At 47.4% G+C, this 27,338-nt stretch overlaps 1 protein-coding gene across 26 annotated transcripts in view; it reads left to right on the top strand.

Annotated features, from left to right (window-relative positions):
- Positions 1-225: 225 nt before the first annotated feature.
- The window catches only part of CAMK2G (calcium/calmodulin dependent protein kinase II gamma), a 164,138-nt gene continuing 137,025 nt past the window's right edge, over positions 226-27,338 (top strand). For all 26 annotated transcript variants that reach the window (XM_034775778.1, XM_034775772.1, XM_034775764.1 and 23 more), the window contains exons 1-2: positions 226-438; positions 2,306-2,400. In XM_034775778.1, coding sequence (XP_034631669.1) covers positions 374-438; positions 2,306-2,400 — 160 coding nt within the window. In that variant the 5' untranslated portion in view covers positions 226-373. The remainder of the gene's footprint in view (positions 439-2,305; positions 2,401-27,338) is intronic.

Raw genomic sequence — 27,338 nt, 5'->3', positions numbered from 1 at the left:
CTCTTTCCCCGCGCAGACAGGCAAGGGGGTGGCTCTCCAGCTGCAGCCTACACGGGGCTCAGCGGCTCGCGTGCGCCCCCGGGGCCCAGCACCGCCCCGCTTGCCCCGAGCGCCAGGGCGCGGCCCCACCCCGGGGCCGGGCGGAGGCAGGGGGCGGGCGGGGGGTGTCTCCCAGTAAGATCTCGCGGTGCTGGCGGGGCTCAGCCTCCTTCTCCTCCCTGGCGAGCGGTGACTGTGCAGGGCGGCGCGGGGAGCCAAGCAGCCGCCGGAGGAGGCTGCCCCGAGGACAGCGCGATCCGCCCGCGCCGGTCGGCCGGCAGCAGCCCGCGCCTCTCCCAGTCCCATGCCCGAGTGGCGCTGAGCCCAGCCCAGCATGGCCACCACCGCCCTGTGCACCCGCTTCACCGACGACTACCAGCTCTACGAGGAGCTCGGCAAGTACGGAGCGCGCCCGGCCCTACGTCCCGGGGACCTCTGCCTGCGTCCCTTCCCGCCCGGGAGCCCCCGCCCGCCTGCCTCTTCCCCAGCCCTGCCCCGGAGCCGCTGCGGCACCCTGGCTGTCCCGCTCCACCTTCTTGTGCCGGACTGGGTGCCCCTGAGCTCCCGGGTCCTCCCGCTGCCCTGGTCCTGGGACCGGCAGTTGGCGTCTGCTACACCCGGGGATCATGCCCCCGCCGCCCCTATAGTGGGGCCGGGAGGGTCTGCTGCACCCTAGGACCTCCCGCGTCCCCTTCGTCACCGTTCTGCACGGGGAGTGGGGGCTGCTGCCCCCCGGGGTTACTCCCATCCCATCCCCAGGTGTAGCTTTAGGCCAGGGTTTCCCCATCCCTGCACCATGTGAGGCTGTGTACCGCAGGACTTACTCCCTAGCTCTGCACTTGGACTGCTTGGGGCTGCTGCACCCTGCTCCCCCAAACCATCCTGGTGATAGCTATAACCCGGGACACTCACTCCAGTTGTCCCTGCTATAGCTCTGGCTTCCTCCTGAGATAGTCCCCCAGCCCTCCAGAAGGACTAGGTTCTGCGGCTGTATAGGGGATCTCTCCTCCACAGTTTTGGGATCAGGCACTGCTGCACCCAACTCCCCTGCCCCCAAACACACACCTAAACCTGCAGTGGGATCTTGGGACATGGAGGTGATGCAGCAGTATACAGGATGGGATCATTGGGTGTTGATGCATCCCTGAATACTGCTGCATCTTTCCCCCTCCTTCCCTGCACCAATTTCTGGGCACTGCTGCATCTATTTGCCCCTTCCCCACACGGATTCCTAGGCTGCTGCTGCAGCTTGTGTCTCAACACCCAGCCCTGGCCCAAGGAATGGTGCTTGCAGTGTTTCTCGTTGGTTTATGTGGAGAGGTTGGGGGTGGGAGCAGAAGCTGAGGAGGGGTCAGGACTCTGGAGTGTAGGGAGGGGCCCAGTTGCCTAGGGCCAGACCCTCTCTGATGGGTTAAGTTTTCTGTGGGTCTGCTGTAGTGTTCTGGTTTGTTTCTAGTTCCAGTGTACAGACTTCTCTGGGGACTGGTGGGACCTAGTTCCCCACTCAGAGGCTTGGATACTTCCCTGTCAACTTCCCCTTATTCACCCTTCTGACCTTCCTGAGTTTTTCTTCCATCAAGCCTGTTCTCTTGTCTCTCTCTATCCACCATTTTTTCTGTAGGGACCACTTTCCAGGTTTTCCCTCTTCCCCACAACCTCTTAGGGCCTGGGCTGTCTTTCCTTACACCTTTTTTTCTTACGCCATCTCCCTTTTCTTCTAAGAATCCTTCCCCTTTCTGTTCTGCCACTCAGTGCACTTCTCCCTATAGCCTGTTGCAGCAATAATAATTCATATTTATAAAATGTTAACTTACAAACAACTATTAGCCTGCCAGCCCCCCTGGGAAGAGGTATTTATCCCTAGTTCACAGATAAAGAAATGAGTGTAGCAGAGTTAGTGTCTCGTCCAAAGTGCTGCAGTGATTCAGTGGCCCAGCTGGGACAAGAACCTAGGAGAACTAATTCCTAGTTGTCTTCTCCAGCCACTAGACCATTACGGAAGTGTTTCCAACCTTCTAGGCTACTCTTTCATTCTTCAGCCCCTGTATGTTATGTCTCTGCACTCTTCTCTTCTCCCCTCCCCTCCATGGTGTACTGTTTGTGCTTTCCTGCTTAAGGCCCCTAGGAGGCCTCAGCCAAGCACTTGGGTATACACTTTTCCTCTGGCGTTATTTGCTGACTTGACATGTCTAAGTTGGGGGTGGAAATCGTTCCTGTTGCATTATTATTTTCATTTTCACAGCCCCCCCCCCCCCCTTTCTTCTAGGGGAGCCTTTTCTGTGGTGCGCCGATGTGTGAAGAAAAATTCATCCCAGGAATATGCTGCAAAAATCATCAACACCAAAAAGCTGTCAGCCCGAGGTTAGTATCCAGATATGTCCTTCATCCCATTGCCTTTCTCTGTGAACAGGAGAACATGATTGGAATTTTAGTTGCAGCAAGTTTATGGGCTTTGTAGGTGGTTGTCTTGTAGTATGAAGTAATAAGTAGTGATGCAAATGGTAGCCTGAAGGAGTGTTGCAAGGATCCCAACTTCTGGGAGCACTTCCTGTCATCTTTTCTCTTTTTTAGGACCTACTATGTCCTCAATGTGCCAGCATTGCTAGATGTCTGCTGTGCTTTTGGGTATAGTCTTGCTGGATAAAGGATCTTTCTAGTTTCAGGATGTCGTCATAGGTGGTGTATTCCTCTTGTAGCTAATCCTATGTCTAATATGCTCATATTTGAACTGGATGGAAGAGGTCTCTATAGCTTCTGAAAGAAGCAAATTAAATTTCTGTTGTTCTCTGCTGCCGCCTAACTCCCAAAGTCTCTCTTCAAAACCTGTACACGTCAGCTGAGCTCAGAATAGTGGGACAGGAAGGAACAGAGAATCTGTCATCCCGAATTTATTTGCTGAACTTTTCTTGTGATTTGCCCTGGTTTATTTCACAAGGCAGGCTCTATATGCATGAAGTGTGAAGTGGCTTCCACTGTGGAGGGATATGGGCAGGAGCTGAAATCGATGGGGGGAAAAAAAACTGAATTGGATTGCAGCAGGAGGAACTATAAAGAGAGATGTAACTGGCTGAGATCTGAGGGAATGAATGTGGAAGAGGAGGCTAAGAGAAGACTTACTGCACTTAGGCCATTCACTTTTGACAGAAGTGACAAATACTATGATCCTGATGAGCTAGATGATCAGCCAGAGGCTGAGAACCAGGTAGTATATTGACTAGCAGCCGGAAGGGTGACACCGGAGAGGCAGAAGTTGGTGGCAGATGATTTTGATGAGCACTTTGGTAGCGATGAACATAGCTCAGGCTGTCTGACTCCTAAAAAAGAGAAAAGGACAGTATACTATCTTCCTAGTGCCAGGGAGTCAAATGTGATGACAAGAGCAAAGCATAGCCTGCAGTGTAGCAGTGAATGTTCACCTAGTGTAGTTCATGTGAAAGCTAATGACAGGCACAAAGGGAGAATCAGTGGATCAAGAATGACTTTAGAACCCTGGGAAGAATGCTGCAGACTGAGGTCAACATAGGTGATGTTTTGTCTTTCTAGTAACTAGTGTGAGTAAAGTCAAGAGTGATGCTGGAGACCAACCGATGGATCTGTGGATGGTTTAGAAGGGGAAGGCTGTTGATGTACAGGACGGATGCCAATGCTCTGTGAAATCTCCACTGAAGCACAAGGGGTCCCAGTTCTGTGGGTTCAAAACTGGCAGGGCTAGTTACACAGGCTTTAAACTGGGTAATTGGGAGCATTTGCTTAATGCAATGGGTAATTGGGAGTATTTGCTTAATGAAAGGAGAATATGATGTAGTGGACACAACTGAAACCTGATAATGCTGACGGGATGGTTCTCTGCATTATCGGGTACAATCCTCTTTGTATGAGAGATGGGGTAATACTCTAAATTAACAAAACAACAAGAATCAATTTTCCCCATTAATGGAGTGGTAGCGAAATAATCTGGTAAGGTTTCAAGAAATGGCTATGTAGGGCTAGAGGAAAATGAGAACAAAAAATTCCTAAACCAGTTACCGTGGAGTCCAAAATCTCTAGATAATGTGGTCATGTAGGATTTTAAGTACTCAGACAGCTGTTGAGTTACAAATACAAAAAGCGTTGAACATCATCACTTCTCAGATTAATTAAAGGACAAATATTTGAGCCAGGAAGTAGGGAATCCAGCTAGAGGAGAAATCCTTCTTGATCTGCTTCATACCAGTAGGGAGTTCTTGACTGAAAGCATAAGTGGAGTAGGACACTTCTGTGCTAGTGATTGTGAGCTCTGTTAATTCAAGGTATTGATGAATAGGTTCATAGGACACAGCTGTCCAAAGATATCTGATTTGGAGAGAGCAAATGTGGGGGAATTATGAAAGAAGTAGTGGCTGATCAGGCTTCTTGAGGTCCTATTGAAATATCTGATGGCCACAAGGAACTTGTGTTGGAAATTAAGTGGGGAAAGACAAGGCAACAAAGAATTAATGATAGTCAAAACAGTTGGTGGGAATAGGGGCTCAGATACGGTGGGGCTGGGGGCCATGTAAGAACCTAGATGGGTAAACACTGTAAAGGCTCTTCAAAGTAGAACTATTAGAGAGATGTTAGGGCTGTTAGCCAATGATAAGGGAGATGAAATCAACAACTGTAAAACGACGGAGCTGATGAGCAGTTTTTTTTTTTAAAAAGCGGTCTGTTATGGCAGCAGGACTGTGAGATGAATTCTCCAATAGCCTGGGTTTACCTTGCCTGCTGCTCCTCATTCCCATGTTAGCTCTTGCCTCACTGGGAGCACACACCCATCTGGCTTCTGCACATATTGTGGTATCCCCCCATGGCCCCACTCCAAACACCCTCCTCAGACTTCTGTAAGGTGTTTGACTTGGTCCCCACAACGCTTTAATTAAAAAAACTCTAATGATATGAAATTAACATGGTACACGTTAAATAGATTAAAAACTGGATAACTGATAGGTTTCTAAATGTAATTGTAAATTGGGAATCCTTATTGAGTGGGTGTGTTTTTCAAGTGGGGTCTTGCAGGGATCTGTTCTTGGCCATATGCTATTTAACATTTTTTATCAGTCATGCGGAAGAAAACCTAACATCACTGATGAAGTTTGCAGACAACACAAAAGATTAGAAGAGTGGTAAATAATGAAGAGGACGGGTCACCGATACAGAGCGATCTGGATTGCTTGGAAAGCCGGGTGCAAGCAAACAATGTTTGTTTTAATATGGTTAAAAGCAAATGTATAAATCTAGGACCAAAGAATGCAGACCATGCTTATAGAATGGGGCACTCTACCCAGGGAAGCGGTGACTCTGAAAAAGATTTGGGGGTCATGGTGGATAATCCCAGTGTGATGCTGTGTCCAAAAAAGGGGGTTCTCAAAGTGGGTTGCAAGGTGTCAGCCCTGCCAGGAGTGGGGCCGACAGCCTGAGTCCCTGTTAAATTAAATTACCCCCCACTTTGTTTTTAATTGATAAGGGGGGTTGCACACAGAAGCTTGCTATATGAAAAGGGTCACCAATACAAAAAGTTTGAGAACCACTGAGTGCTAATGTGATCCTGCGATGCAGAAACGGGAATCTTGAGCAGGAGCAGAGAGGTTATTGTATCTCTGTATTTGGCACTGGGGAGATCGCTGCTGGAATACAGTGTCAAGTTCTGGTGCCCACAATTCCAGGGCATTGATAAATTGGAGAGTATTCAGAAAAGAGCCGCAAGCATGATTAAAGGATTGGAAAACTTGCCTTATAGAGATAGTGACAGACCCAAGGAGCTCAAGCTATTTAGTTTAACAAAGAGAAAGTTAAAAGGTGATTTGATAACAATCTATAAGTACCTACATAGGGAACAAATATTTGACAATGGGCTTTTCTATCTAGCAGAGATAGCTTAGTGGTTTGAACATTGGCCTGCTAAACCCACGGTTGTGAGCTCAATCCTTGAGGGGCCACTTAGGGATCTCTGGCAAAAATCTGTCTGGGGATTGGTTCTGCTTTGAGCAGGGGGTTGGACTAGATGACCTCCTGAGGTCCCTTCCAATCCTGATATTCTATGATAACATGATCCAGTGGCTGGAAATTGAAGCGACACAAATTCAGTCTGGAAATAATGTACACATTTTTTACAATGAGGGTAATTAACCATTGGCACAATTTACCAAGGGGCGTGGTGGATTCTCCATCACTGACAATTTTTAAATCCAGCTTGGTTGTTTTTCTAAAAGATCTGCTCTGGGAATGGTCCCTTCTGGTCTTGGAATCTAGGCATTTGCTTAGCTCCTGCCTTCCACACAGGTCAGCCCAAAGCTCCTGACCTGCCTCTTGCACTGGAGGAGGGTCCCCCTGGTTTTGGCTTCTGCATTTCAGAGCTCTCACATGCAGGGGAACCACACACCCTGACCCCGAGTAGCATTGCTAAATTGAACATTTAAAACCTGCTTCTAGAGGATTTGAACCTGTTTTCCCAGGGTAGTTACTACTGCTTCAACCAGAGGTACCCACCACTGGCTAGGAATATAACTCATGCTCCCTTCACAGGGGTTGACCTGCTCGCATGCGTCCCTTGAGTACAATCATAGAAGATTAGGGTTGGAAGAGACCTAAGGAGGTCATCTAGTCCAACCCCCTGCTCAAAGCAGGACCAACACCAACTAAAGCATCCCAGCCAGGGCTTTGTCAAGTCGGGCCTTAAAAACCTCTAAGGATGGAGATTCCACCACCTCCCTAGGTAACCCATTCCAGTGATTCACCACCCTCCTAGTGAAATAGTGTTTCCTAATATCCTAATGCCCAAATAAATCTGTTAGTCTTTAAGGTGCCACCAGACTCCTTATTGTTTTTGTAGATACAGACTAACATGGCTACCCCCTGATACCTAATATCCAACCTAGACCTTCCCCACTGAAACTAGAGACCATTGCTCCTTGTTCTGTCATCTGCCACCACTGAGAACAGCCAAGCTCCATCCCAGGGCTTACTAAGGGCAAGGAGCTCTGACATGCTTCCACTCTGGCTTTGTGGAAAGAGGTACTTCCAAAGGAGTCTTTCCTCAAGAAAAGAAAAGCAGTGGGGTGTGACTGACTCAGAAGTGATGAATATTGTGATGTGTAGCTGAAAAGCAGGAAAGGGAATGCTTACGGAAAATTAAATGTAATATGAGAGAAATAAGTGAATACTAAAGCCTCTGGTAATGAGCTTAACGAACTACAAACTGTTGTTTCTTTCTCTTGAAAGTCACGAACTGAAGGGGAACCGGAGGGTTAGAAATAACCTTACGTGGCACTCATACAGTGTTTCCCACCCTAAAGGTGTAGAAAGCAAATACTGTCCTGATTTTTTTTTTTTTTTTTTTAAAGCAAAGTCCTGGCAATCGTGGTCAAATAAACTCATCCCTTTATAAATTAATGAGACAAATATAAAGGGACAAATCTGTAAAGACCTCAACACAACTCTAAACCAACTTCCTGGCATTATAAAGAATAAACACTGTCAGACAAATCTGCTCTAAATGCAGAGTCAGTGAACACATTAGACGTCATAGTTGGACTTCATTAAGCTACTTGGTATTTGTGTTACAATGGAGTCTAGGAGGCAGGGCCCACTGTACTAAGCACCGTTTAGACGCATAGCAGAATAACAGTCTCTCCCTCACATGGCTTGCAGCCAAAGTCAGGGGTTCTCAAACGGAGTCATGACTCCTCAGGGGGTTGTGAGGTTATTATGTGGGGCAGTGTTTCCCAAACTTGGGACGACACTTGTATAGGGAAAGCCCCTGGCGGGCTGGGCCCGTTGGTGTACCTGCCACGTCCCGGCAGCTCCCATTGGCCTGGAGCAGCAAACCACGGCCAGTGGGAGCCGCGGTCGGCTGAACCTGCGCACGTGGCAGGTAAACAAACCGGCCCGGCCCACCAGGGGCTTTCCCTACACAAGCGGTGTCTCAAGTTTGGGAAACACTGATGTGGGGGATTGCGAGCTGTCACCTCCATCTCCAAAACCTGCTTTGCCTCCAGCATTTATAATAGTGTTAAATATAAAAAAAATGTGGTTTTACTTTGTGTGTGGGGGGGTCACACTCATAGGCTTGCTGTGTGAAAGGGATCACCAGTACAAAAGTTTGAGAACCACTGGTTCTAAGTACTAGACAGTAGCCAATGCTGGGAGGGGATATAGTGCTTCAGCCACCTGAAATTCTGGTTGGCTTGGATACAGTCTATCACGTGTCCTGAGAACTGGCTGGAAGGACTAAAGGGTAACGATAAACAGCCATGTCTTGACTCATGGGGAGGTGTCTTGTTGAGGCTGCCGGGATAGTTGTTAGGCCTTATTTTGACTTTAGATGTGTGGAGTGGTTTGGAAGATACCCGTGAAGTAGGAGTGAGTGAATTGCTTAAGGTGAGCCAATGGGTCTGACTAACAGTAATTGCTTCAGAGGAAAGAACCAAGGAAAATTTAGTCTGACTACTGGAGGGAGGTGGAGACTAGAGATTATTCTGTAGGGAATCAGTCTCCTGAGGGGAACGATGGAAGCCCCATCAATAGCTTCTTTTCAGAGTATGCTGCACAATTCTCCTCCAGAATAAATGGTACGAAACAGTCCTGCATTGGAAAGGGGTGGGTAGGACTCTGCTGTGGTTCTTTCATCCCCCCGGCCCCATCTGTACTCTTGATTGGCAGGGAGGTATCTGGGGCAGTTCCCTCACAGTAATGGGAGGCAGGACAGGATTTTCTGCTGTTGGCCTTTGCCCCTGTTGTATTTGCTGCTGAATCTTTGGAAGGTGACATCCCCAAGGACATAACGAAAAGGGCAGCCTGCTGCCGTCTGCATGAAGAAAGACATTTCTTTTAGGCCTGATCTTTGTTTCTGAATCAGGACCTGTAATAGGGTAAATGTCCTTTTTGAGATGTGAGGTGGCACCTAATTGGGTGCTGGAGCTGAAACTTAGCTTGTGGCTTATTGCCAGGATGTGGCCCTTGAGGAGTTCAAAGCAGCAGAAGTTCTGCAACTCCTGATAAGGCTCCCCGGAGAGTCCTGGCAGTCACGCCTGCTCTCTCTCTCTCTCCTGCCCTCCTGCTATTGGAAACAGGAGATGATGCTCACTGTGTCTCGGGGAGGAGATTCTCTGCTGCACCCAGGCTTGTAGTCTGCCTCATTTGTTGCTCCTGGGTGTGCCAAGGAGGCAGTCTGACAGTTGTCCCTTTTGGGGGTCTTGTGGTAGGAGGGCTGGGAGATTGCTCTCCCAGCCTGCCCTGGGCTCCAAGAACCTCATCACCCATGGATTGAGTCATGCCCTCTGTAGCTCAGTCGCAGAAGGGGCTCAGTTCCATGAGGGCTGTGGGTGGGGTTTCACAGTAGCAGTTTCCTGGCCTCCAAAGGCTCAGGTACCAAGTGAGTGTGTGTGTGTGTGTGTGCTGGCCTGCAGTCGAGCGTAGACTACTTTAAACCTCAGTCTGGCAATCGTGAGAGAAGCCCAGGCTCCTCCGTAGCTACAGCACGTCTAGCTGAATTGGGTTCAGACAGCAGTGGTGCACTGCAGCCCAGTGCGTAGGCTCCTCATTAAGGCGAGGAAAGCCCACAACACCACTCACAGGAGCCTGAAGCACAGATTCTGGGGTGTGTACAAGTGCCTGTGTGTGTTTCCTTGCAGAGATACTGCATTAGACCCTGCCTATCAGGCTGCACTTGGGACATCAGCGTGTGTTAGATGGAATCTAGGCAGGGAGTAAAACAGCTCTTCTGTCAGGGTGGGCCTTGCTGCTAACTTCTCCCATCCCAGCCCCTTCCTCCTCTGTTAGCTGTCTGAACTGCATGCATAGGGAGTGTGTGAGAAATGGACTGCAGTGAGAACTTGGGATTTTTGTTGGGGGGGGGAGGGTGTGTGACATGGGAAGTGACACTGTAGAGGTTTCTGGGCCGCTCACTTATTGTTTGGTGTGGATAATGTTCAAATGTAAGGAGTGGGATGGTGGGGTGGGGTTAATAGGGAAGGGGGGGTCCTGAAAAATATTTCAAGGTCCCATTTTCTCCATTAAATGTATCAATTGCCACTGGCTGGATACCTCTGTTCTGAATTTTAATACACATGCGTGGAGCAGGAAAATAAGAAGCCGGGGGGTGTGGGGGGGTATTAATCTGCTGATGTCATAAACTGCAGCCTTGCACCTCGTGCTAGCTGCCTTTCTCTCTACCTCTTCCCCCTGGTCTGTGCTCACCTCTTCATCTTGCAGTGTCACTAATAAATTTGTTAGTCTCTAAGGTGCCACAAGTACTCCTGTTCTTCTTTTTACTTATAAGAACACTGTTTTGAGTCATGATTATCACTGCAGGAAACTTACCTGGAGAAGTGGGGTGTGCGTGTGTGTGGGTGAGAGAGAGGAGACCCTGACCTTGGAGAAGATATGGGGGAAGGGACTGATGGCCGCATTTCACTTTCACCAACAGCATTAATTGCTCTGAGTGTGGCAGGAGGGCCAGCAGTGGGGGGTACTGCTTGTGCTGTGGTTTGCAATGTCCGGAAGCTAGCTGCCTGTTGCCTGATGTGGGTTTCAGTGCAATGGCCAGGGTTACCCCAGGTTGCCTCTCGGTTTACGCTGTATATTTTATAAAGGAGCTGGAGCAGGGCAGGCAGAATTTCAGCTCACTGTCTGTCTGTCCTCTCTGATCCCACGGGGTGTTAAATTACCAGCATTAACAATGGGGAGGGGGAAGGGAAGAGTGACAGGCACACAGATTGAGCAGGAGTTCCTGGTGTGGAATTGTGGCCCCAGCAGAGGTCTGGGAAGGGGGCTGGGTTTTTTTTCCTTTCCTTTTTTAAGACTGGGTTTGTGCATGGCCCAGATGTGATGAGACTAATTCCTGCTGGTGTCCCAGAGGTCCTGGGCTCTGCAGCACTAACCCTGTTGGCGAGCCTGGTCTGACACATGTCCTGGTGTTCCTCAGGCTGAGCAGGTATGGGTGGGGGTTTTGGAGCACACTGTGGATTCTTGGGACAGGGAGCATTAGCTGTGCTGCTTGTGTGAAAGATGCTGTGCAAAATCAAGTTGCACGTAGCGCTTGTGTTGAATTTGGGGGAGTGTGGAAATTTCCCTGCTGCGGATGGATTTAATCTCCCTCTCTGGATATAGCTAAAACCATCCCTGCCAGAGAGAACGCTTATCCCTGGATCATAAAGACACTTCTGAAGAGGGAATTTTTTTCCTCTTCTACCAAATGGCAGGTTATTATCGCAGACGTTCTCAAGGAAGGATTGTGCCAGCCTCCTCCCCTCCCCCCACAGGATTTTATTTCCCCAACCCCTGCAAATTGCGAGATTAAAACACTGGCTGTGGGTATTATTGCATATGCAATAACTTGTCAAAGACGCTCTATAAAAAGGGGAACATACAAATATAAAACCTAGGTTAATTTTGTCCATTTCCCCCCTCCAGCCCCTTCACCTGCCCACCGTCTGCTTCGACATCTTCCCCCTTTCTAAGCATCTCATGGTTGTCGCACATTGTGGGTTTTTCCTTGTGTAAACGTTGTCAGTGTGCACACCTCACCTCTTGAAATCTGAGGGAGAGTTAACTTACCAAACATCTTAATGACTATTTGTAAGCTGTACAAGGAAGGGAGGACACAGGAGTGAGCTAAAACAGCTGGTTTTCAGAGCAGCCTGTGGCTGGGGAACTGCTGGCCAGAGAGATACTTGGGGGCGCAGGGACGATACTAGCATGGGAAGGTAATGTGGGATGTTGTAGGAAGCAATTCGCTGCTCCTTGCCTCGTTCTGCCTACTTGCAAAGCAGCTGTCTGTGGAAGGTAGGAGGGAAGAGAAGCAGCCAGAATGAACAGGTTTGTGATGGGCGAACACACTTGCTCACTGGAGTTTCTATCTATGGAAGAAGAGAGGAAGTGTAACTCTGCAAGTCATACAACTCTTGTTCCTGCCAGCCATTACCACAACACTTTTAATGCTTCAGGCCATGGGGTTCTGTGAAACAGGTTGACCTCAGATTCTCTTCCATCCCTTCTTAAATTAAATATATGTTGAAATACCGCCGCATACTGCAGTAATGGCTCCCCAAACTCTCTAGTATCATTGCTTATATGCTCGTTGAACATTGCAGTAGAGTATTTCCTAGGAAAAGAAGTTGGTAGAGTGGAAAATCTTCAGCGATAAGTGTCTTGACTATTAAAAGACTAGTAGGGCATGAGCTTTGAGTCGCTCCTGAGGGAATTGCTGGTCCCTAATCCTGAGGTTTTGTGCTCTGGTGGCTTTTTGCACCTGCTACCTCAGGATTCAGTCCTAGCTCCTACTTGGACACCAAGGTCCTTGTTGGGTGAGTGTTCAGTGTGTCCATCAGTGGCAGATAATTTAATAGTAAAGTAATTGATCTTAACAATTTATTCTAACGTATGCCTTTTTAAAATTGATGCCTCCCCCACCCCATCTGATTATGTTGCAGAGCTGCTGTTATGTGTAATTCTGAAGTAGGGGGAAGCTGGTGGTTGGGGCACATGGCTGGCTCCAGAGAACTGCGAGCATAATTTAGAGCTGTCTGGAGAGCTGATTAATGTTGGATATAGTCTGCCAGATCTAGCCTGTTTTGTTACCAGGGGGCAGGAAGTTAAGAGATGCCTGTGGCTCGCTGTGTATGCTTGAAACTCTGTTCTAGCTCATACTGGCAGGGTAGAGTCAGGAGGAGAATTCTCTCTCTCTCTGAGACGGGAGTTGAGTAAATACACTGACCTTTTGAGGAACGTGTGTGTTCATGTGCCCAGGTGCGATACTGGAGCCTCACTCAGCATTTGTGTTTTAAGTTCTTGAGAGCTGGAGCTACCAATGTCCTAAGTAATGAGCCTGTTGTTTTGATGTCTCAGTACCAGGTTCCTGCTCTGGGGGTAAGTCCTGTTCCAGGCAAGCACTGTGCTTTAAGGCCTTGTCTGCACTGGGGCAGGAATCATACTATCAAGGACCATGCACCAATCTGGTTGTTGTGCTCCATTTCCCTGATCAGCAGGGCTACTGGTCTCTTTCTGAGAATCATGTTAGACAAACTGTGCTGTAGGCTAGCCCCTCTTCACCACCCCACGTGCTTTCAAGCAGAGTTGCAACACAGCTCTTCAAATACACAACGCTTTCTGCACTGATAAGCCTTGGGAGCAACACCCACAATTAAAATGTTATTGCTAGCATGGTTCCATGCTTTGGGCCTAAGGCCTGGTCTGCATTGCAGTTTTGTCAACAAAAGTCAGCTTTTGTCGACAAAACAGTGGAGGTGCACACACTGAAATGGTCCTCCCGCCAGTGCAACTCCCCGCTATGCCAACAATAAAACCGCGTCAATGAGGTGATTCAGTGTCTGTGCAGTAATTAATGGGGTGGCTGTAAGTTGGCCTATGTTAGGTTGACTTATCTTTGTAGTGTACAAATGGGAGTTCAGGTCCGTTGGGTGGGGGGTTGGAATGAGGACCTAGTTGCCTGAACAAAAGTGGGGGAATGGTGGCTGGACAGACTGGCTCAGGGGTGAGCATTGGTTGAGTGTGGGCATAGGGATTCAGACAATAAGTGCCAGAAGAGTTTTGGGGATGGCATTGAACCTGTAGTTGTGGAGCTGTTGGATTAGCTTTTGGGGGTATTGCCGTGATGGAGGTGGGGACAGGGATTGACAGATTTACCAGATGCCTGCCAACCATAGGATTCAAGCTACTCAATGGAGGGAAGGGGATCTGCCAGCAAAGCCAAGAAAGAGCATTGCTTTGAGAAGCCCAGCTGCCCCGCGCTTCAGCCAGGTGCTGAGTCTGGACTCCACGTGTGAGCTCCATTTGCCAGATCTGGCCCTGGAGAGTAGGGGTCTGACAGACTTCAAGTTCTCTTTGCTCTGTAGCTGCAGAAGTGTCTCCTTTCCCAGAGCCTTTTGGGTGGGGCAAGTTTGCAGTGAGAAGGGGGGGGAGAGAGAGGTCTCTGCTACTCTTCTCCTCTCAGCCTCTTTGCTTTGGTGTGTGTGTGTGGGGGGGTCCTTTCTCCTCCCCACCAGAATAGCTCCAGTTGCCTACCTTGTACTCATGCTAGGAAATTGGTGTGATTCTTGAGTTTCGCTGGTGTCCACAGGGTTCAGAATAGCAGACACAAAGCTAACCAGCTTGGCAAAGCTCTGAGCAGCAGCTGAGGCATTAGCTTGAGCTATCTGCCTGCAGACTGGGGAAGGTGTGACGCTGCATCAGCTTAAGCCTGGTTTGTCCCCAAAAGGCTTTCTTCACAATACAAGCTAGAAACTTACTTCACTTTTTAAATGCGAGCATGAATAGTTTCTATAGAAACTGTGGCACAGGTCTCCCCACTCATAAGGGGGGGTTTCAGCCTCTTTAGGGTACCCTGACTTGAGGACAAGAATCATAAAGTTCAAAGACCTTCTGGTGAGAGCTAGGGACATGGGGGAAGGGATCAGGGGAACATGCTCCCACCCCTTCACCTCCATTTCTCTTTCTGCAAGATGCAGGGAGGCTGATGCTTGCAGTCCTTAGCAATGTACTGTCTGTGGAGGCTGCCCTGGACCAGCAGAGCAGGAGGTGTTGTTTGCCCCTCTTACTCCAACTCTCTTCTGGCTGTGGTTGGCAGTATGGGGGTTCTTGACAGGTGATGCTGGTGGAGGGGGAGGAGTTATTGCTTAGAGATGGTGGCTGTTATGGAGGACAGGGTTCTCCCAATCCCAGGGACTCTCTGAGAAAAAGGGGAGCAGCTGTTCCCTGGGTAGAGTCAGAGGTGCTGGATGGACTGGGGAGTGAAGAGAGATGTACTTAAAGATAATCTGAGAAAGCACTTGTTCCCCCTCCCCTCCCAGGTGGGACTGAGCACACACTAGCCCATGGAGGGGAGTTTCCCCTGGCTGGTCTCATGCAGAGGAGCCTGGATTATTTCCTGTCACTACAGTTCTGTTTTTAATGCGCCTGACATTCCAGAGGGGTTTGCAATGGGCGGCTGAGCTTCTAATTGAGGGATCTCCTTATCTGTGCGGCAGAATGTGGTATGGGTGTAAAGTTCTCCCCCGTCACGGAGATGATGTGTGTGTTCAACCTTCTGGCTCACTTGCTGCCTGGGACTTGATGTCATGCACCTGATCTGCAGTCACACATCATACTTCAGAAGGGATGGTTGTTCCGAGCCAGCTTTTCTGGGATATGCCTGTTAGATGCATGTCGCAAATAGCATGGGTCCCCTGGAAGCTCTCCTGGGGAAAGCAGTTTGTTTAAACCTTCTCTTGTATAGGTCTCCAGTGCTTGCCAAACATGTTTTAGCATTTCTGCTACAGCACTGAAAATTCTAGCACAATTTTCAGTGCTGGAGAGCACTGGCCTTCCTTGCCCCCAACATATGTTTGAACTAGGTTTTCAGCTACTGTGGGCAGTGTCAGCTGAGTCGAGTGCTAGTTCTAACACATGGCTCACCCTCTGTGTGGGGTCCGCTGTGCGTTGTTAATCTGGGATAACTCAGCCAACCCTCTTCTCCATCCGCCCAGAATTCATCATATCAGGTGGAGGAGCGTGGCAGCCATGTTTGACACCCACTGTCAAATACTGCTGAAAGATATAGGTGATTCTGGTCACTGGTCACATCTTGAGCTGCTGCAGAGCAGGTGACCCAGCTTTCTGGACACATGTTGCCTCCTTAGCACTTTGTATCTGTCTGGTACGCTTAACTTAGGCTGGTGCCTTTACCATGCAATAGGCTGCTTATCTACAGCACCAGATAAACGTGGAAAGGTTTCTAGGCTTGCAGATGACTTGTTTCATAACTTCCTCTGTCGCCTTTGAGCATGTGGCTGAATACCTCTGCTTTGGAAGTTCACTTATCTGTACAGAAATACTCTTGCCCTGTGTTGGTACTAAATTCAAGTGTCATCCACACCTTTAACTTCTCTGGAGAGAGGGAGGGCCATGGCTTGGAGAGGGACTAAGGGGAAAGCAGAATTGAATGATTAGAACATGGGAGTTTGCCTTCCTCCTGCATCTCTGACTTCCTGTTTGCTGCTTTGCAGTGACTTGGAGCTCTCTGCTGATTTGTCTCTCTGCTGGCAACTAAATAAATGGATTTGGGTACTAGTGAAGAGCTCCTTGTGGCCTTTGATCTGGCCCAGACGGGTTTCTTCCAGCTCAGGCATGAAATGAAGCAGTGTGGCGGAAACTCAAGAGACACTGGATGCTGTGGGCTTGGTTCCCTCTCTTGCTTAAGAAAAACAGGGGTGACTGCACAGAGTTCAGTGGCATTAAACCAGTGCAAAGCCTTGTGGGAGGAGGTTCATTCCCTAAATGTATGTATAGGAAAGCGTGACTCTCTCCAGAGTGGGGTAGGGGCTTCCTTGGCAGAGGGGCACGTTCTGGACTGAACAAATGTGGCGCGTGAGTTTTCTGAGAGTGTGGGTCCCTCTAAGTGATCGTGCGTTCCTGCTAAGCCAGTAGCTTTTACCATCTCCTCTTTCAAGCTAGTGGTTGATACGTAATTCCCTCAGCCAAGCCTAGCTCGAGTTCATTCGATGGGAGAGCGCTCCTGGGGCCTGAAATGAACTCACTTAGTTGGAGGCATCTGTATCTAGTTAAGTGCTTCAGGACCCTCTGCGTGAAGTGGTAGTGGGCTTGAGGCAGAGGTTGAAATCCTGGAACAAACAGGTCACTGTGTGTTCAAGAGAGGCAGCCTACATATCTGCATCTGTTTCTGAATAGCTCTGTGCCCTGCTGTCTCAGTTGCAGTGTGTCCACTTTAAGAGGGTTCATCTGCAATGCAGCTGTTAGCAGGGAAGTTCTGTAAATCAAGAGGGAGCGAGTCCAGTACCTGCAGTTGTGGTTGGGTCCTTGTTGTGGCAGAGGGAAACTCCTTCGGAGAGGCTTTGTGTGAGAGAGTAGGGAGGGAAGGAGGGACACAATGATGCAGATAATAGAAGCCTCCTTTGATGTTTCTATGTGCACCAGCTGCTCAGGGGCTGCATGAAAAGCACAATGGGCAACAGCCATGGAACTAGAAAATCCTGCCACGTTCTCTTTTTCCCCTCCCCCCCCCCCAGTCTAACCAGGTGTTTGCTTTGAACTGATATGTCTTGCTGTCTTTATTGCCTGCCCGCCCCCACCCCCTTCTCAGACAGGATGACCTGTTACAACAAAGGGCCTGGGAGCTTCAGTGTGGAACTCTGATCCCAAACTTGGAAATCCAGGTTGGGCTGCGATTCTCTAATCTCTCCATCTGCTCCATCATGCGCTGCACAGTCTGGCCGGAGAGTGAGGTGCTGCTGAAGTGGGGACTGTGCTAGGGACCTGGCAGGCAGGATTGAGGTGCTGCTGCTATGCAAGAGCTCTGGGGTGGGAATTGTGTGTCCAGCGAGCAGGGTGCTGCTGAGGGCTCCTGGGGAATGGGGTGGGTAGGGCACAGCTGTAGCATGGTAGCTGTGGGGGCTGCAAATCCAGTGGGCAGGATGCAGTGGCTGCAGGGAGCTCTTGGGACCTCAGCCCAACAGACAGGGCACTGGTCTGGGGCATGTACCCAGGAGGCGCACTCAGTATTCAGTTTCCTGCTTAATTCCTTTCCCCATTTGGCACACACAAGCAACTGAGTCATTGTGAAAGACTTTGCCCAGCGCATCAGCGTGGGCTGGTATCACATTTGGAGTGAACTCTCTGGTCTTCCAACTGGAGGCTGGCTGCCTTGCATGTTCAAGGAGGAAAGTGCTCCATAGTTTCTGGAGTCAAGGGTGTGTCAGTTCAGAGCAACTGCACCTGTATTCCCCCTCCGTGTCCACCAAGGGGACCCACCCTCAGGCTTCTGGCTCTCCAGCTGTTCTCTCCAGGGCGGAGACAGGCGTGTCTCTCTCTCCCGATCAGGATATTTCCAGGCTGTACAGCTCCCTGTCTACCTGATGACGTAGTAAGCCAGACTGCCTAAACAGGCCAATGTCTGCACTTTGCTTTTTTCTCCAAAGGCTGTGAACAGTGTACTGCCACAGTTACCACCCAGCTCTTTCTAGGCAAGCGCTTACTCTTAAGGTGAAAGCATCACAGAGAAACCATATTAAAAGAACCTATGCGTGTGCTAACAAGCTTACCAGAGGTCACCCCAACTCCAGCCTCAGGCTCTGGTAGGTGTCAGTCCTACAAAACCCACAGTTGGGGTTTTTCCCCAGGTTACCAGTTCATCACAATCTAGTTTCAGAACCAGAACCACTGTGAATAGCTCAGTCTTTCCTTATTCAGCTTTGGCCTTAGATCTTGGCCTCCCATAACAGGTAACCAGCAGACAAAGGCCCTTCCTCAGGGCGTAGCTTCAAAAGGCTGCGTTTTTGCGTAACTGGAGGTGGGGAATATACATGCACCTCCCCTAGATATTTCCTTGGAAATTCACTTCACACACATGTCCCCAAAGTCCGTTCTAGTCTGGCACTTTGTTCAATATAGTCCAGTGATCATCCAGGCCTTACATCACCTCTCCTCCCAGCCCACAGCAATACATAAATTTTGCATTAAATACAATGTACCTCAAATAGACTTAATTCATTAAGGTCTCCTAAGGATATTACTGTATCTGTCACAGAGGGGTTGGGGCTGTTGCTACCTTTAGACTGGACCCCGCCTGGAACTGTGGCCTGGGGAGGGGAGAGTTGGGGAACAAGCATCTGCATCCTTTGTCTCTGTCCACTTGACGTGCATCACCGATTTTAATTAGATTGAAATTAGTAAGGAGGAAATCTGGATTTAAATTATAGATTTTAATCAAATTTTGCATTTATAATTTTCAGTTATTTTCCTAAGGTTACGTGGTCAACATTAAAGCATGTTATTTACAACAAAATATAGTCTTTCTGCTAAACTTGATGCTGCTTTTTGCTGACCAAGAGGATGCACTATATCTATACACATTCATTTAAGTATTTATATAGCTTAACTTGCATTTATTCAGTTTCTTAATTTTTACATTATTATTTTAGAAAATGGTGTCTGCATTTCTTATTTACTAGATTAATTTTTTTACTTGTGATTTGTCACTCTTTGGATGGAAATTCAAATTAAATTAACAGTGCACAGTATTTTAATTTTTTATTAAATAAAACTACATTAAAAGTGTTGGATATATAAGAAAAGAAAATGTTTATCAAAACATGTTTTTCATTGAAACGTAACTGATTTATCAAACAAAGGAAGCATTATCTGTAGATAACGAATTGAACTGATTTGTTCCTGGTCACAGTGTCCTTCAGGAATTTATAACTAATAGATCTTATTCTCACACCTAGTTTTTATTCAGAGATTGGAAGAGAAAAACAAGCTTTCCTGTTTTTCAACTCCCAATTGGTTATTTAACTTTGAATGAACTAGTCATTGAACTGAACTAGCTGAATAAACTGACACGAAGGAAGTATTCTCTCGGCACCTACAGAAGAGGCTGCTGATATCAAAAGCTGGTTCAGCACTTCAGTAAACTCTGGCTCCAGGTGCTTGTCTGGTGACTTCCACCAGTTCAGTATTTGACTTTAAAACTTGGCAGCAAACATCTACTACTTAATATTATTTTTTATTGAATTTAAATAACTTTAATACATTTAGGCCTGAACACAGGTTATAGATTTCAAATTGGATTTTAAACAGTTTTATTTTTAATAATAAATGTGGATTGAATTTAAATAAAAATAATCAGTTTTTTGTTTCTTAAAAAAAGTCGTTGATTTTTCTCTACCCGTGCAGCACTCTCTTGCCTGTGCCCTTCCCACCCTCTGTGCCATGGTTAGAAGTGCTGCTGGAAAGTTTTGTTCTGAGTTTTCTTCCTCTGCTTTTGCACCTCCCTCCTGCACTCCTTCTCTATTGATTAAGCGCTAGTACTGGCAATGCAGGAGGGTGTGTTTTGTAAAAGGACACCCGATCTCCCTCCTTTTCCCCCATTAGGCAAACTCTTACTCCTCCCTTTGCCTTCATCATGGGCTTTCATCCTCTTTCTGTTCTTGTTCTGACTGAATTGCTATGACCATGTATGAACTGTGCCCCTCCCCCTTTGCTGGCTGGCTAACTGGCTGCAAGAAGCTATTTTTAGGGTCTGCTTCCTGGGATATTCTGCCCACGTCTGGCTATGGTGATAAAAATGTCACTGAGGCACAGGATGAAAGGACTTCAAGCCCATTGCGAACATCCCTACTTCTCTGTTGTAATGGTGAATGGCAGGGACTACTCCACCGCTGCCTCCCCCTCCCATGAATAGGGAGACAACCACTAGGACCCCATGATGCATGCCCCTGTGCCCAGACTTCCAGTAGCATCCTGCATTTCTAGGGAAATGCATTACAGTGTGCTGTGTTGCATCTGAACTTGTAGAGGGAAATGAAAGGCTTGCCATGGTTCTTTTGGCATTTCTTCCCATCATTCTTCAGGGTTGGTGGAGGGCATCCAGTTTCCATGCGTTGGAAAGTCAATGCTTCAGAGTGGTGTAAGTGGTATTCAGGGTTGTCCCAGATTGGCAATTGGCTTCCTCTGCCAGGTGAATTTAGTGACAATAAAGCGAAATTTAAGGTAGAGTCTAGACTACGAAAGAAGGTGCTTTTGAAAAATGTTGGCATGTGGCATAGGGTTTAACATCTGTAAGAATCCCTTATGGTGTCCTTTGCCCTTCAATATAACATGCATTTTGCGGGGGCTGATATGAGTGACATCTAAATTACAGGTGATTTGAGGCTTGAGCCTTCTCTCACTCACTTGAATTCCTAGGGAATTTGATCTGTACTTACAGGGGTATCTGCTTAATTTAAAACCATCCCATTTTTGCTCAGGGAAATTAGGCCAGATTGTCAGCTTTTGAGACTTTCTTTAATTGCTCTGATCCCCTGAGACTTCTCTCTGTGAGTTTCTCCTCCTCCTCCAGATCATGCTCTGGCAGGGTTTTCCTTCCCTTTCAGAGAGTGGATGCTTAACCGTTGGCTATAGAAGTGCTTCATCTGTGCATTGGTCCCAAGGGGGTTACATATCTAACTTACCCTTCCAGTTTCTTTTTAGTTCCCACCCCTTGAAATATTGAAGAGCGGGAGCTTTTCTGGTGGCTCTGTCTCCTTGTAGGAGATTTTATAGGGGATGCAGTGAGCACTGGCTCTGTTTCGTTGACCACATCTCTGCTCATCCCACCCAGCAAAGCATGTTCTGCTGCATCTTGGATGTGTTTAGAACGTGCAAGGATTCTCTGCTTTTGTTTCCTTTGACTCTGAATCCCACTCCCATCCCTTCTCCAGAGCTGCATCTCCTCCAGATAAACAGTAACTCTCAAATAAATTTGTTAGTCTCTAAGGTGCCACAAGTACTCCTGTTCTTTTTTTCTGAGATTTAAAAATGCCAGTGTCTTTTGGAAAAGAACTCTCATAGCCCCTCCTCTGTGAGACAGCCAGGTTAACACTTACGCATTGTTAAAGATACTTTGATGGAGCCTGGAGTATCTACCCAAGGTTTTGTCATGGATTCAGGCTGGCTCTGGAGAGATGCTGTCACAGGGTGGCTGGCTCCTTAAAGGGAGATGGGTCACAGTTCACCTGTGACAAGTTCACTCACATCCCCATATTGGGGAAATAAAGGCCATGTAACATAGGCACCAACTTTCTCCGGCGCCGGTGCAGGCTCACCCCCTGTCGCCCTGACCCCACCCTTTCCCTGCCCCAGCCCCTCCCCCAGTCCAACCCCTTTCTCAAAGTCCCCGCCCCAACTCCACCCCCTCCCTGCCCCTATTGGATCCCTTCCCCAAATCCCCGCCCCAGCCCCGCCTCTTCCCCCAGTGCGCTGCGTTTCTCCTCCCCCCCCCGCCCCGTGAAACAGGTGTTTCGTGGTGCAAGTACTGGGAGGGAGGGGGGAGAAGCAGGACATGGCAGCGCGCTCGCAGTGGAGGCGGAGGTGAGCTGGAACAGGGGGGCGGGGTCATGGGGAGCTGCTGGTGGGTGCTCAGCACCCACTAATTTTTCTCTGTGGGTGCCCGGCGCCTATGCCATGTAATGAAGGACAGGTGTCCTTCATGGGAAAGCACAGGAAAGTGCAGAGAGTGAGACAGGCTCCTGCAGGGAAGGAAAACTCTGTTACCAGCTAGGCTGAGCTCCAATCCAGTAAAGCCTTGGGGTTGGTGATTGAATCAGAGGAGGGAAGATAGGTCTCTCAGGAAGGAAGGGTTGGACCTAGTTTAAAACCAGTGTAAAGGCTTTGATTGTTTTGTACTCTCAGGGGAGAGACCATTGAGTTCTGTTCATGACAGACTTTGTTGCAAGCCTGAGTGGAACTGGTGAAGGGTGAATCAAAGGCACCAGGGAGGAGATCAACCCAAGCCCAAGATCTGCAGCCTATAGAAGTGGTTTTCAACCTTTCCAGACTGCTGTCCCCTTTCAGGAGGCTGATTTGTCTTGTGTACCCCAAGTTTCACCTCACTTAAAAACTACTTGCTTACAACATCGGACATAAAAATACAAAAGTGACACAGTATCAGAGGGGTAGTCGTGTTCGTTTGGATCTGTAAAAAGCAACAGAGAGTCTTGTGGCACCTTTAAGACTAACCGATGTATTGGAGCATAAGCTTTCGTGGGTGAATACCCACTTCGTCAGACACATGCCAGTGACACAGCACGCTAGTATTGACAAATTGCTGACTTTCTCATTTTTACCATATAATTATAAAATAAATTGACTGGAATATAAGTAGTGTACTTACATTTCAGTGTGATGCTTGAGGCTGTCTTTCACATATGAGCCTTGTCTGAAGCCAAACCCCCACCGCCCAGGGCTGAAGCATGTAACTTAGCAATTGCCCTGCTTGCTACCCCCTAATGTCGGCCCTGCACTGGCACCCCCTAAACCCATCCCATGACCTGCCTGGGGGCTGCAACCCCCAGGTTGATAAACACTCATCTAGATGAGTTGAGTACCCCTGGAAGATCTGAGTACCCCAAGGGGTACATGTACCCCGGTTGAGAACCACTGGCTTAGAAGACCACTGGAGACTCTGTGCAAGATTAAATAAATGGGACCCCACCCAGAAGGGGTAATAATTTCTTACAGGATCCTGATGATGGGGACAAAACAGAGGCAGGGAATTGCAGAGCAACCTTTGCCCTTTAGGGGAGCTTCGGGAGGCAACTGCCTTGTTCCAGTTATCAGTATTTAGTTTCTGGATTATCTGTTCTCTCACAATCATGATTTCCTTCAGCATTTCCACAGGCCATCAGCCCCCGACATCCCCTCAGGAGATATCTGCTTCTGGCACCGGCCCCTCCCCTTTAGAACACCAAGACATGAGTCCATATCACTTCTTAACAGTGTCTGTTCTGTCAATAGCTCACTCTCACTGACTACTTAATGCTTGTGCCTTTCATCCAAAGAGCTCAGAACTGCTTAACGAACATTTTATCCTCCCAGTACTGCTGTTGGGTAAGCTAGTGTTAGCAGCCTTATTTTATAGATGGGAAAACTGAGACATGTAGCAGTTCTCAGTGACGTGCCTGAGCTCTCATAGCAACTCATGAACGTTAGAGAATCCAGGACTAGTTTCTCAATATGAAACTGATGCGAAAAATGAAGATTGTAAGGAAAATGGCATCTGGTTAAGAACATACGTGAGTGTGTAAGCGGGGGGAAGAAGGGAGAGGGGTTGTAATCTAGTGGCCAGAGCAGGGGAATATCGCTCCATCCTCTTTCTATTCCCTTGCTGCGCTACTTCTCATCACATAAACATTTGGAATTCCTTTTGTTACCCTATTACTGGGATGGCTTACACCTCACACATGTAGCTTTAGACTCTCTTCCACACTCCTCTCTCCCAGATGACGAGAGATAACTCGAAGATATTGAGCGAAACAATCTGTTCTTGTACGTGTAAGGAGTAAAAAGCATGTGGATATGCTGGACCCGTGGGATATGAAGGGTTACTGAAGAGGGTAAAAGAGACTGCATAGACGCATCAGTCATCACTATAGAGGCTGAGAAGGAAATACCTACCCAGGGGCTACTTTACGAAAGGGAAGGCCCTGTCTGATGCAAATCATTTTTAAAAAATGGTGAGACAGCTAGCTGAAAGAACTGAAATGTAATAAATCACGCAGATAGGGAAACATTCATCTGTGAGATCTGAAGGAACTGAACTGCTAGCTATAAGCTTATTTGTCACTAATTCAAGCTACTGTACTTGAGTGTGACAGCCATATTCCCCATCCATATACTAAAAAAAGCTCAGAGGCGTTATAAGCATAGCTTTATCTCAGAACCAGGAAAAGTAGCTGAGTCAATCACAGAAACTTCGGACGGTATAGTTGGGGAAACTGGGTTTTAATTCTTCCTTGCTATGTGTCTTTGGGCAGATCACTTAGGCCACGTCTACACTACAGGGACTACAGTGGTCTAGTTATGGAACTGTAGCTATGCCAGCGTAACCCCATAGTGTAGACGCAACCTACAGTGACTGAAGGGGTTTTTCTGTTGCTGTAGGAATTTCACCTCGCTGAGCTTCTATCAACCTAACTGTGCACTATAGTTGTGTCAACCTAAATGGAGGGTAGATCATGCCTTGGTCTCTGTGTGCCTCTGTTGCCTGTCTGTAAAATGGAGAAAGGGAAGTATTGTCTCCCGGGGTGGTTGAAAAGATTGACCTTATGGAAAACGCATTTGAGATCCTGGAAAGTAGCTATATACTACTAGAAAGCACCTTGATTTTATGATACTAACAAACTAGCATGGCTTTAAAGGTAAGTCATTCCTTTCCAACTTTGTGATCGTTAACAGAATTGTGGCTGTACTTTATGTGGATTTCTAATAAAATTCTTTCCAAGTAGCTGTTATGAGAATCTAGTAACCACACGTGAGATGTCCTGTTGTAAGTTTAAAAACTAGTCGGGTGGAAAATGAAAAATGGGAGGAAATGGCCAGTACTTGGATGGAAAGAGATTAGTAGTGAAGGGCCCCAGGGATCAGTATTTGGGAGCTTTGTTCAACATGTTAATGATCTGGAAGATAGGATGAGTAGCAAAGTTAGGTGAAATTTGTTGGTTCCACAGTTATTTAGGATGGCTGGAAATTTTGTGGAACTGCAGAGGGACCTAGCAAAAGGACAAGAAGATATGAGGTAACAATCAACAATTTAACTACCAGTGGGTTATGAATTGGTTCTGATTTCTCAAGGAAAAGATCTAGGCCTTGTTGGAGCTCAGTGAATCTGCTCATTGTGCGTGCACTGTCAAAAACCCAAGAATAAGATGCTAAGTGGTATTTGGATGGGGATAGAAAACAATGACGAAAATATTCTAAAGCCATTGTGCACTTTGTTACATGTGCCTTGGATGCTGCATTCAGTTGGGATTATCTGTTCTAAAACTCCCCATAGAGGGCAGTGGAAAGGCAATAGAAAAAGTAATGTAGAGGTGTTGAAGGCGCTTCCATAAGAGGGAGGGGGAATTGAATGGAAGGGAGAACAGTAAGAGAAGATGTGACAGAAATTAAGCGTGCTGTGAAAGCCAGTGTTCCATTTTGGCCTGTCCCATAAAGAGACCCATAAAAATTAACTCTTCTATACAGCCAACCTGTAGAACTTGCTGTCAGTCTCTTGAGGCAGATTCCTTGGATCAGGAAGAGGGATGAGACGCTTCTGTATAACTAAAGTTAGCATGTCCAGTGATGCAAGTAGAAAGGGCTCTCAATCCTCTCCCTTTGGGTCATAGCATTGGGGCCAGGAAGAAATCCCCTTTTTACCCTATGCCATGGTATGTTACACACTATGGCTTGTCTGGTTTTGCCTTTGCTTGAAACATCAGGCTCTAGCCTCTGTCGGTGGCAGAATCGTAGACCGAGTGGACCCTTGGGTCGGGCACTGAGCTCATGTTTACTTCCAAAGCTTTGCCAACTTTTTCACCTGTGGATGAGAAGTTGCATTTGTCTTCACTTGGCTTTGAGCTTTATTTATTTCATCTCCAGCAGTCTGTAAAGTGCATGTGACCCTATTGGGCTAATGCACACATGTGGGGTTACAGTACGCTTACTGACCATTGCTTTTTGGGCTCCAGGCTGAAAGGAATATCTTTCCACCTGGAGACTCCTTTTTTGTAATCCCAAGAGCACTCTCTCATGCACTAGAAGCTCGAAACTTCAGATTGCCACATTATAAAAGGATTAATTTTGTTATGGTAATTAAAGTAACTGCAAAGTAACGATCCCTTAATTACTTACCAGTCTGCTCTGTGTTTTCAGAGTCGTCTGTTGACTTTAGTAACAAGTTTCAGAGTAGCAGCCGTATTAGTCTGTATTCGCAAAAAGAACAGGAGTACTTGTGGCACCTTAGAGACTAACAAATTTATTAGAGCATAAGCTTTGTGGGCTGTAGTCCACGAAAGCTTATGCTCTAATAAATTTGTTAGTCTCTAAGATGCCACAAGTACTCCTGTTTTTTTTTTTAGTAACAAGGTTTTTGTGGTGTTTTAGCTTTGGTGGTGGTTTACTGCACAACAAGACTTATAGGACAGCATGAGCAGGCATGTGTAGTGGAATGCCAGTCATCAATTATTAGCCAAGTTCCAAACTCAGAATCTGTTTTTGGTGGTTATGTATGAGCCAAAAAGAACCCAGCTTGTTTGTCTGCTCGTTCCCAGGGGGATTTTGCAGGCTGACAGTTAGGAAAAATCGCTTTAGCTAGAAACTGAGCAGGTTTGACTTGGGACATACATAGGAACCCACTGTGCCATTTTTATAGTCACTTCCAGGTATGACTACATGTGAAGAAATTGTGGTTCTTATTGTCATATAAGTCTCTTCCCAGCATGGGAAGGTGCTCTCTCCTGGTGAAGGAAGAAGTGAAAAGCAATATTCCCAGGATAAAAGTTTGTACAGTAGCTGGACATGATAAATGGATCAAAGTAATTATTACACTGTGAATATGAGCAATGTTCTCGTTAATGTGAGCTGCACTGAAATCAACAACCTACCCTGTTTTCAGCCATAGGAGTAGGAATCCAGTTAGTTTTAATTAGTTTCAGTCTGAAGCATTAAAAGTGCACTGCACAGCTTTTTTACAAATAAAGTAAGACCCTGAATCACTAGCCAGTTCAATATGCAAGCTTAAATTACAAATTCAACTATTTAAAAAAAAGTACAGCACAGCCCCCGTTACCCTGCAGTCTCTGTGGGACACCTGAAACCTCTGGATAATTTGGGGAGCCAGCCCAGCTCCTGGATTCTTAAGTGCTGACTTTAAGCATCAGCTGGGGTAATTCCTGTGACTATAGAGAGTGTGCCAGATTCCCAGGGCCCAGACGCTCTGCAGGACTGAAGTGCTTGCACAGCTTACCACTGCA

This window comes from Trachemys scripta, chromosome 7 (assembly GCF_013100865.1).
Source record: "Trachemys scripta elegans isolate TJP31775 chromosome 7, CAS_Tse_1.0, whole genome shotgun sequence".
Lineage (NCBI taxonomy): Eukaryota > Metazoa > Chordata > Testudines > Emydidae > Trachemys > Trachemys scripta.
This window is presented reverse-complemented; position numbering and strand designations above follow the sequence as displayed.